The sequence below is a fragment of the Ciona robusta genome, chromosome 1, assembly GCF_009617815.1.
Source record: "Ciona robusta chromosome 1, ASM961781v2".
In the NCBI taxonomy this organism is placed as follows: Eukaryota; Metazoa; Chordata; class Ascidiacea; order Phlebobranchia; family Cionidae; genus Ciona; species Ciona robusta.
In genome coordinates, this window is record NC_143235.1 from 504,928 (window position 1) to 516,768 (window position 11,841).

At 35.3% G+C, this 11,841-nt stretch overlaps 1 protein-coding gene and 1 long non-coding RNA gene across 4 annotated transcripts; one reads left to right on the forward strand and one right to left on the reverse strand.

The window, feature by feature from the left end:
* Nucleotides 1–222: 222 nt before the first annotated feature.
* On the reverse strand, nucleotides 223–11,806 carry LOC149741077 (VWFA and cache domain-containing protein 1-like). Of its 3 annotated transcripts, none has more exons than XM_089881197.1 (17): nucleotides 11,204–11,806; nucleotides 10,214–10,416; nucleotides 9,715–9,871; nucleotides 9,084–9,193; nucleotides 8,575–8,670; nucleotides 8,322–8,519; nucleotides 7,787–7,914; nucleotides 7,072–7,252; nucleotides 6,304–6,412; nucleotides 5,732–5,907; nucleotides 5,144–5,245; nucleotides 4,438–4,560; nucleotides 3,816–3,927; nucleotides 3,107–3,298; nucleotides 2,376–2,532; nucleotides 1,602–1,812; nucleotides 223–1,156 (listed from the first exon to the last, which is right to left on the reverse strand). In XM_089881197.1, exons 1-17 carry the CDS (start codon nucleotides 11,546–11,548, stop codon nucleotides 499–501), a joined length of 3,258 nt encoding a protein of 1,085 aa, XP_089737323.1. In that variant the 5' UTR covers nucleotides 11,549–11,806; the 3' UTR covers nucleotides 223–498. The 3 variants fall into 3 exon arrangements, with proteins under 3 accessions (XP_089737323.1, XP_089737315.1, XP_089737331.1); XM_089881189.1 differs by having other exon boundaries at nucleotides 223–1,159; XM_089881205.1 differs by lacking the exons at nucleotides 5,732–5,907; nucleotides 6,304–6,412 and having other exon boundaries at nucleotides 223–1,159.
* On the forward strand, nucleotides 5,135–9,250 carry LOC149741078 (uncharacterized). The gene is made up of 3 exons (XR_016385344.1): nucleotides 5,135–5,255; nucleotides 5,754–5,873; nucleotides 6,026–9,250. It is a non-coding gene; the product is annotated as an uncharacterized LOC149741078 (long non-coding RNA).
* Nucleotides 11,807–11,841: the final 35 nt, after the last annotated feature.

An 11,841-nucleotide genomic window follows, 5' to 3' on the forward strand; every position in this document is an offset into this window, starting at 1 on the left:
TGCGTAGCTGATGATTTGGACAACCCATTAGTGACCACTGGGTTGGAGCAAAGTGAAGTATCTTGCCCAAGGACACATACGCCCACAATGGTAGCAGCAACGAGCCTCGAACCCATTACCTCTGGGTTGGAGGCATGTGCGCTAACGAACTGCCTGATATATTGGTGTTTCTCAACCTTTTTTAGCCAGAAATTGTCTATGACTGTAAATGACAACATTGAGTATGCTGTAGAGACATGTTTATTCAAAGTATTCGTAAAAATGCACACAAGTGAACAAGACTGCAATAGGTAACTTTTTATTTAAAAGATTTGTAAAAGAATGCATTTAACATTAAGTGCACAAGATTTATTACGAGTAACTTTTTATCCAAAGATGGGAAAAAAAGAGACTAAGTAACAAGTAAACACAACTGCAATAGTTAACTTTTTATTTACAAGCATTAACTTAGGTTTTTATTTAAAGCAATTTGTTGAAAATTAGCATTAGGCGCACGACTTAGTAAGGGTAAGGTGGTGGATTTGGTGGTGCTGGTGGAGCGTATTGAGATTGCCACTGTTGTTGTTGCATATTGGGCTGTTGTTGGAACCCAAACCCTTGTTGTGGTGGTGGGCCATAGTTATTAGGTTGCTGCATGTTTGGTTGGTATCCGTAGTTCTGTTGCATATGTTGTTGCTGCATGTCGTAACTAGGGGGTGGGATCGGTGGCGGTGGCACCCCAGATCCCGGGGCATAAGTTTGGACCGGCATAGCTCCGTATTGTGCAGCGTTTACATCTGGAGGTGGAACCATAGACATGCCGACCTGGTTTTGCATTCCTTGACTTCTAGACATTCGATGCTTGATGGTAAATATGGCAAAAATCATCGCCCCGACGCCAAAAGTAATTTCGAAAGCGACTTGTATGCCTGGGCCGATAACCCAAGTCCAGTTGGTCCAGTTGTCTTTATCGTCTTGTTTATTCTGCCAGTCTTTAAACATTTCATAGCAAACGTCCAAAGCATCTGTTCTGCCTGTTTGGCTCTCAGGTAAAATAGGGAACTTAAAATTATTAATCGCTGTTTGGAAGCAGCCGTGGTGTTGTGTGGTTTGGTTTAGACTTCGCATGCATGAAGGTGAATACTCGGTGCAAGGTGACTGACATTCTTCTTTTGTGCTGCTGAAAACAATGTAATAAAATGAGATAAAATTTAAGTTATAATAGTAACTTGAAGTAATGTATGTATATAATGTAACCGCTGCAATTTTCAATTTTTTTAAAAAAAGGTCATAAGTGATTTTAAATGGTAATAAGTATAAAATAATGAGTGAAAATATTAAGTGGAAACAGATAATTTTGTAACTTTTATTTTTCTCTTCGATTACTGTAGCAAAGATTTAGAAATATGTAAAACAAAAGACAGGATATAGCGACATAACATTAGTTGTTCCAATATTTGTACGGTTAAAAAATTACATTTAATTGGAAGAAAGAAGCGTGGTCGCTACACCTAACAGACAAACAACAAGCCATTTATGTTCATTTACTTTCAATTTAAGCTTCTAATGGAAGCAAAAGTAATACAAAATCTTTTTATATTAGTTTAATATTACATACAAACCTGCAAAAATTCCATTGAGTGTCATGAACTGTGCATTTTCCACCAACCAGCTCTTCTTCACCCTTTACAATAAGAACCAGGTTTGTCCCATTAATATACTGAAGGTGATATGGCCCAAATTGTCTCCCATTGATAAGCATATTAATATCCATCCTCATATGATGTGCATCAGATGATGACCATATATTGCTACACCACTCATCGGTAAGCACTGGGGATTGTAATGTTTTAAATGTCAAATGTTAATTGATGCTGATCAATTTTCACACATTACCTCTTGCATAGCGACTCTTGTTATAACATAAGTATTCTGTTTTATACACCTCGAGCCCGCTTACGAGTTATCACATACTTAACCTGTTTATCCTCGCGTGGTGGGGCAACGATGGTCGTTATAACACGAATGTTCTGTTTCATACACCTCATGCCTGCTTTCAAGTAACCCTTTATGTTTTTTTATATACCCCACAATGGTAGCAGCATCGAGCTTTGAACCCATTACCTATTGGTTACAGACTGGTGCTAACTACACCTCATGTTGCATACATGGTAACTTTTAATTAAGCAAAACAAGTTATAACGTTTGATGTATCCCCAAAGAGAAAAAAAAATGTAGAAAATTCAGAACATTTAATTAGAGTTTAAATAAAAGATTGTAATTATATCAAATTTCTTTATTTAGTTAAAATGCTCCGGACTGTACGTTCTGAGATTTAAATATTTTTTTGCATTTTTCAAAATATTTATTTAGGTATACAATAAATACAATTATACCCCCAGATAGTTTAAGCTGCATAGCAAGAGTTGGCTCCATTGTTACAATAGACACATTCCTTTGTTCCTGGTGATTTGAATAAATAATCATTCCTGTCAGATCAACCAAGTAACATTCAACTTTGCCGGTATCACATGAAGTAGCATTGAAGAAAACCTGAAACATTACACTTTTATTCATAAAAAATTCTAAAACTTATAATTACAGAAAATGCTAAAACGAAAAAATGTAATAAATTCTGCGAATCTGACCCTGTCCTTATATATTATGCAATTGGTTGGACTTGATTTTTGCCTGTTATGTTTTTGTAGCACCAGATCCTTAATGCTAAAACGCTGCTGTTTTGGGGGGTTATAAGTAATGCATATAACTACATATATATACATTGGGGGTTAATTTAACTCTGCCCGAACTTTTATTACCCTACAATCTTAGATAACCGGACCTTAATCTCACAAAACAAGAACTGTTGTTTTTTACATCGGAACCATATTTTATCCTTATTATATTTATACAATTTTTAAAATATATGTTTATAAAATGACTCTTTTGTAAAATGGACAATTTTTGAGATAACGTTTATTGTAAAATAGAAAAATTATGAATAACTCTTAAAGAAGCAGCAAAATACATATATATATATAAAAAGAATAAATACATATATGAAGAAAAAAAAAAGAATATATAAAATATATATATAGATATAAAAAAAGTTACAGATGTTAATTACATTAAGATCCGAATGTAAGAAGTCTCCGCCAACAACTCCTACAGGTTCAGTGTTATTTGGTAAGAAGATAGCTTTCGCCATTGTAAATAATTGAAGTGAGGTTCCAAAGTCTTGGTACACCGGTGTTATTATTATTCTTTCTTTGTTGTGTATGGCCGTCTTGTACCAACCCTGGGTAGTATGGTCATAACTCTGGGGATAAAAATACAAAAATATTTTGTATATTTTATTACAAAAAAATTTACAAAAAAAGATTGTAACAATGCATGTATTTTACCATAGTGGATATTGTTGTGTATTTGTCCTTGGGCAAGACACTTAACGGCAATTGCTCCAACCTAGTGGTCACTAATGGGTTGTCCAAATTGTCAGCCATACAGAAGCTAATCACCCAGAAAGTTACATTTGTGGTAACTTGTAAGCGAGCCCAAGGTGTATGAAACAGAACACCCGTGTTATAACGACTGTCGTTGCCCCGCCATGCGAGGATAAATAAGTTACATACTGGTAACTTGTAAGCGGGCATGAGGTGTATGAAACAGAACACCCGTGTTATAATGATACGGTTGTCCCGCCATGAGAGGATAAATAAGTTACATACTGGTAACTTGTAAGCGGGCACGAGGTGTATGAAACAGAACACCCGTGTTATAACCAATTTCGTTCCCCGTCATGCGAGGGTAAATTAGTGATTATAATAAAAACTCACTTTAAACATTTCTACAGCAGGAAAGATACGAAACACTCCGTCATGCGAGCCAAAGTATCTCCATATATTGTACATCTTCTCATCCTGTCCAAACCCATCCCACAACTCGAGCCTATAAGTGTTTTATAAAACTAATGTATGCTATACTATATGAGTCCTACATTGAGGCAAGCCATGGTACTTGGGATTTAGGCCAGAGTTGGCCCATCACCCCAACATTGTATATGCACATTCTATTCTATATGGGTAAGGTCCTACAGTGAGGCACGCCATGGGACCTGGGATTTAGGCCAGAGTTGGCCTATTACCCCAACATTGTATATGGACATTTTATTCTATATGGGTAAGGTCCTACAGTGTGATGGACCGTGGACATAGTTGGCCCATCACCCCAATTGAAAAACATGAAGATATTAAAAAAATGTGACACAGCTGAGGGAGTTCTAAGAAATAAATAAATGTAATTTGTTTGTCCTCGCATGACGGGGCAACGACAGTGGTTATAACACGGGTACACGGGTGTTCTGTTTCATACACCTCGTGCCTGCTTACAAGTTACCACGTATGTAGCTTTGTAGGTAATTGTTTTAAACCTTAAAAACAGTAACCCAGTACAACTTACGAGTTTGTTAAGCGTATAACATTAACTGCAGCATCTGTTAAAACTTCCGGTGCACTTTGCAAGCCAGCTACTTGATTGACATATTCAGCTACAGTGGTGCTAGTCTCATCTGTGTTGCTGTATCTATGAGTTAAAGATGTTAATATTTTATTTTATAAGATATTTATTATTCACCTCAATAAGATTTTTATGTTATCATGACCTCTATGTTAACTCCCCAAAGTATCACCATTGTCTAAACAATTATTTTATTATTAATGTTTTTCTCAATCTCTATATTCAATGTTATGCATGAGTGATTTTGTGTTCCTATATAAGCTGAGTTTGTGTGCCAGAGTGGCATTATAATATTACATGCATTGGAGCAAGAGGTCTTGTTATTTTGTGTGACCTTGGATGACCTTTAGTCAACTTTCAAAAGGCATAATATGATTAACAAGCTATAGTTTTTTAAATTTGTTTTAAAGTGAAAAACTTCCAAAAAAAACATCTTTTTTTCCTGTATTTTTGCAATAATTTTAAATCATGTAAAAAAATAAAATAATGCATAGTTAGATTCTTATAAAACAAATCTAACTTATTGGTTGTAATGTTTACTAATTAATGCAGTGCAGAAAATTCCCGGGTTGGCCTGCCCACCCTGCCACCCCAGGTTTGGCGCCTATGAGCAAAAGTGCATTAAAGCAAACCCTGAATAATGTCATACCTGCTTAAATCCCTAAACGCTGCAGGAGTTAGTTTAACGGCTGGTGATGTTTTTGCTTCTTTATCTAAATGTTGGCATGACAACGAAGATTGCGTGTTCATTCTGAAAATATGTAATTATTAAACCATTGCACAAATAACTAATTTTATATAATAACAATTTTAATGTTTTTTTTCTTTTTTAATATTTTTATCATTACATAAATGAATGAAATTTATTTCGTCTGTTCAATTACAACAACAAAGAACAAAGAGTCTACAGAAACGAAAATATGGGTAGTCACAGAAAACAACAAAAATATACATTTGAATAAATTTAGGCGTGACCGCTCCACCAAAGTTTGCAATAAACTGTATCAGAAAGTTTACAAACAGAAAATTTAGACTTATGTAAAATTTAGAACAGGTGTAATCAGTGGCGCAGCCAGGGGGGGTTTCCGGGTCGTTACTCCCCCCTTTTAAACCCCCCAAAAAAATTCTTTTAAAAATTAAATAAAAAATGTTTAACAAATTTTTTTTTGATTAACCCCCCCCCCTCTTATTATTTTCTGGTTGCGCCACCGGGTGAATTACATTAATACACATTTACTTATGGTAAACAAATGTTTCAGGAATCAAGTTGACGTTAACTCCACTGAGAACTTTCACAGGCAGCTGGTTTGAACCGGTTTTAACCGCAATACAAGCAACATACTGATAGTTGCCTGGTCTACTGCATGAAAATACAACAGGTGTGTTTTGCATCACATTCCCTGCACCATTGTCCTAAATAGGATTTTATGATTTAGTTTTATTTGAAACAAAAAATATATTTTTTTAATAAAATAATAAAATAGAAAAAAGTAGCAAAAAACTACATTGTTTTTTATTTCTTTGGTTACAGGTCGGGACTTGGAAAAATAGACAAACAGAAGAAGGCAACGATAAAGTGACAGTCAGTACAAGTTAAAATGCTGGTTAAAAAGTATGCAAAAAAGCAACTAAAGAATGGTAGTTAATATGAAATGTCAATATGATAAAAAATGGAAAACAGTCACTTCATAAACTAAACTTAGAAAAAATGCAAAAAAAAGAAACAACTATACAATGACAGTCAATATATGAGATTCTTAAAATATTTTTAAAAAATGACTGCTTAATAAACTAAACTGTCCCAAGCACCTTCTCAGTGATCCAATCTGTTGAACAACCAACAGTGAAAGCATCGGAGTTTCTCACAGAAGCAAAAAGCTGCCTTAACTTGGGAAGAAACTCATTTCTACAATCTAGCCTTTTAGAAAAGTAGAAGTTTAACACGTTATAACATGGGTGTTCTGGTTAACACATTTACGTTATCACATAGATTATTTAGCCTTACCAAAATTTGAGAACAAAAATATACATATGCAGCAAAATTTTTCGCCACATTTGTAAACTGATATATTTGAAATATAGATTTATAGAATCTAGAGAAAACTGCTTAATGACTAATGCGAACACTAAACATGGTTGCAAAGTTCTAATTTTACTGCAGTGTATATCTTGCATACAAAAAGTCACCAAGTCGTTTTTTGGATTTTCTTTTAAACAATAGTCAGACTTGGCTCGTCGCCTTAGAATATTATGCAAAAAATAATAACTTTATTTGTCTCTCTCGATAAGGTAGCAAAGATTTATAAACATTAAAAACAAAAAGACAGGATATAGCGAACAACAGTTGTTAAAACACGCTTTTGGTTAATAAAAACATATTTTCATTTAATTAAAATAAAAAAGACCCAACGCCGTGGCAGAGTGGTTAGCGCGCCTGCTGGTAACTCATAAGCTGGCACGAGGTGTATGAACACCCGTGTTATAACGACTGTCGTTTTCCGGCCACGCGAGGATAAAGTAAGTTACATCATCATCACATACTAAAAACCAGACAGGATACAATACAACAACCCCCACCCTTTTATAACAACTGCAACATCGGGGTAATCGGTGTCTTTCCAATATCTGATCAAAGGATGTTGTATTACACGACCAGATGTTTCAACAAGGAAGGAATAAAACAGATCACTTGGTAAAGGGGGGTTCGGTATCAAGGATTCCAGGCTGACATCCACACCAACAACTCCTTTCAATTCACCTGTTTATAAAATGTGAAATAAGACTTGTTTTATTCTTGTGTGGGGGGAAAACGACAGTTGTTATAACACGGGTGTTCTGTTTAATAAATTTACATATCGACGAATAAATAAATGTAACTTTGTGTGAACATAAATTAAGTTTCAGTGTGAAGTTAAATGAATCAATGAAAAGTTTTATCCTCGTGTGGAGAGAAAATGACAGTCTTTATAACACGGGTGTTCTGTTTCTGTAACTCATGCCTGCTTACAAGTTACTACGTATGTAACTTATTTATCCTCGCATGGTGGGGGAATGACAGTCAGTATAACTCAAGGTGTATGAAACAGAACACCCGTGTTATAATGACTGTCGTTGCCCCGCCATGCAAGGATAAACAAGTTACATCCGTGGTAACTTGTAAGTGGGCACGAGGTGTATGAAACAGAACTCTGGTGTTATAAGTTGCCCCGCCATATCAGGGTAAATAGGTTACATTTATTTATTCTATCAATCTGTTAAAAAATGTTAAAATACAAACACCATACGGTTTTACCATTCAGTACAACTGGCATTGAAGCTGTGAGATAAAGAGACAAAGTTCCAACAGCAGTGTTCGGACCAGACCAAGAAATTTTATTCACGTTTTGTGTTGACTTTGAACTAAAAATGGTCTCAGCAGAACTAAAATGAGATATTTTATTTTAATCAATAAAGTTTTTTAGTAAATTTTGTTTAAAATAAATTTATACGCATTTGTGGGTGATTGCTTTTTAAACTTTTGTGTAAGACATACAGGATTTGTTGGTGGAAAAGTCGCGCCTTTTAATCTAAAACGTTATTGGGCTTTCTGTTTTATCCATAGGTTTGTTTTAACAACTGTTGCTTTACCAATACTACCAATCTTTTGGCTTTTGTAAACTTTCCCGATATTTATTACGGAAGAGACCAAATACATTTAAATTAGTTCATTCACCTTGTATCTGGCCAGTGTGGTGAATTTTTACTGGTGTGGTGATTTTTTTGTAAACTCTACCGTTCTTTGTTTCTGTGACCGTATAGACGAAAAAAAATTTTATTCATTTTTTCACCTTGTATCTGGCCAAAAGGCAGCGACCCCTTTCGTCACATTTAATGCAGCATTGACACCATAAGATGATCCATCTTGGTTTGCGATTTCTTTCACCAGCCCGTGCACCCCTATGTAGTTATCTAACCCAAAAGTTGAAATTTCGACAGAGTTCTGAAGATCAGCATTTCTTTGCTTGATAACATTAAAAATATTTTGCCTGAGGAGAAAAATATTAATATATATTTTTTTATTTAACTATTTTAACTACTTGCCTGCTATCAGTTGGTTCCTTGGTTAAAATAAGAACAATATGTTTCTTGCTGTTTCTACTTTCATCAAAATAATCGAATGCTTTCGAAAAAGCTTTGCTGCAAAATATAACATTTTAAATTAAAGCCAAAATAATAGAAAACTCTGAATAAGACAATGCCAAACTTTCTTTAGTAGTACATTTTTGAATGAATTTTGTGGCATATTATACATATACTAGTTTGTATAAATATAAAAATTGGTTGGACTTGATTTTTGTCTGTTTCATTTTCGTAGCAATAGATCCTATACTGTTATTTATGTGTATAACTTATTTTGTCTCTTAAAGAAAATCAGAAAAGTTTACAAATCGAAAAGAATGATGGTAACTTAAAAAAACAACATTTATTTTCAACATTTAGTTAAACACGCATATTGATAAAGCACATTTTGGATGAAAACCATGATGGTTAAACTATTTTTTTTTACACATTATATCACAGTTTCCAAACATAGCTTTAAGATATTTTACCTTAGTTTACCATTCCCAGAAAACAACATGAATGCTATCTTTGCGATAAGAAAGTTTTTGTTTGTGTTAGTTGCATAAACCAATTCATCACATTCTGTCCCTGAGTGAATCTAAGAAGATTTTTAAAACTCATAAATAGTAATAAATATCGAACAACATGCATAAAAGGCACCCATAGAGTTACATACGTGGTAACTTGTAAGCAGGCACAAGGTGTATGTAACAGAACACCCATGTTATAACCAATGTCATTGCCCCGCCATGCAAGGATAATTAAGTTACATACGTGGTAACTTGTAAGCAGGCACGAGGTGTATGAAACAGAACACCCGTGTTATAACGACTGTCGTTGCCCCGCCATGTGAGGATAAACAAATTTACATACGTGGTAACTTGTAAGCGGGCATGAGGTGTATGAAACAGAACACCCGTGTTATAATGACTGTCATTGCCCCGCGTACTATCATAAAATTAAAAGAGAAACTTGAACAAAACTTGCTTTATCCTCATGTGGCTGGAAAACGTTGGTCGTTATAACAGAAGTGTTCTGCTTCATACACCCCACACGCCCACAATAGTAGCACCGACAAGCCTTGAACCCATTACCTCTGGGTTATTGACAGTTACTTACAATGCTGGAGAAAGCAACAACGGCCAGCCGGTCTGTATGCTGTAAAGGTTCTGCTATTGTTTTAAGTATTTTTACAACAGCTGTTTTGGAGAAGTATTCGGACACATCCACTATAACGACTACATCTCTTGGAACATCTGATATGGCTTTCGAATACCTAAAGAATTTAAAATAAATTCAAATTCAAATTTTGAATTTTTTAAGAAATTTAATTTTTTTTAAATGGGTCTCTGATGCCCATCTTACCTACACGTAAAAGCAGAAGTCATTAATAAGTAACCATATAAGGTTCCTGATAGTTTTTTAAACACCTAACAATTTTTTAAAGTTAATGTTGATTCATATGTATATTTTTTGATGTTGAATGAATGAATGTAAATTTATTATTGTTAGCAGAAAAATGACAATTGTTATAACACAGGTGTTCTGTTTCATACACCTCGTGCCCGCTTACAAGTTTCAGATGTATTTATTAACATTGTTTTATTGATTTAAATACCATGGCTTAGCTCTATTGTCCAATTTGCAATCATTATAAAACAGTGGTGTCGGCAACTGCGCGAATCTCCCGTTCAAATCCATGAACATCTGTCTTTGAATGACTGGATACTGTTTCAAGTTGGCATGAGCTTCCTTAGTGAAGATTGTGGGAACAAAATCCTCCAAGGCATCGGTTGGGAAGATTGTACAAGTTATTTGATCCTGTTTATACAAGAAGCAACCAGTTGTAATAATGCATATTATACCCAGGTTATAGAAATGTAGTATTTGAATCAATTTATGTAACTTATTTATGCAGTCGTTTTTACAAAAGTGTTTTGTTTCATACACCTCGTGCCTGCTTAAGAGTTACCACGAATGTAACTTATTTATCCTCGCATGGCGGGGCAACAACAGTCATTATAACATGGGTGTTCTGTTTCATACACCTCGTGCCAGCTTAAGAGTTACCACGTATGTATTATTTTAGTTTTGTTAGTACTTGTTGGGACCCATAGAGGCCCAGTAGTTTCTCCTCTACCCTATTTATAAAACATCATTGTTACTTTTTTAATAAGATGACCTGTCTTTGAAAAAACAGGGACCCAACCAAACAACAACTTATAGTAGTGTGGGGTAAGATGGGACACATTTAGCACATGATTTCCAAATATCCTGATCGTGTTTTAAACAACTAACAACGGTCTATGGGAGTCGTGAGGATACGGTTTTATATTTTTTTGAATGTTCTTTGTTTATTACCAAATTGAACGACAAAATGGAATGAAAATGTGTCCCATCTTACCCTCACTTTGGCACGAGGTATAAGAAACATAATGTCCGTGTTATAACGACTGTTGTTGCCCCGCCATGCGAGGATAAATAAGTTACATACGTAGTAACTTGTAGGCGGGCACGAGGTGTATGAAACAGAACACTTTCGTAATAACGACTGTCGTTGCCCCGCCACGCGAGCGTAAATTAGTTACATTCATTCGTTCAAACTCACGCCAAAATCAGTGTGACAGCACTGGTGATTTTCTTCTATTTGCCATTCGCTTGCAGTCTGCAGAGCACTGTTCAAATTTCGCACAGCGGTTTCTGCCGTGCTGACGCTGGTCTGGATCGAAGCGGCAAGTTTCTGCGCAAGTGTATCCGGTGATACCATTTCCGTTTTCCAGTTTGCCTGGTCAAGCCGCATTTCTAGCCCGCTGAAGTGAAAAGTCTCCTCAAATACATCATGTACAGTTGCTGCAATCTGCATAGAGTCTGATTCCATATCCGCGCAACGAACTGTATGGCACAGAAGCAAAATTTCCCATATTAGAATACAGTTCGCGGAAAAGAATCGCATTTTTGCTTGTAAAACGTAGCGGATAAAACTGGTGGACCGAACGTTGGGAGAAAATGCCTGTACTATTCATGCAGTGCAGAATAATTGAAGTTATGGCGTAATAAGTATTGAGTTTTGTCAAATTAATATGTTGTGATTATATGGCTATTTTGCTTTGGAATTCTTCAGACGACATTTGCTACACACAACATATCAGTATAGGGGTTTTGCGTTTAAAAAGGCAGTAAAATACAGCCGAGTTTTTGACTCTTTCGTGCTTACATGTCGGGGAAAAAAGGCATTATTTAATAGGT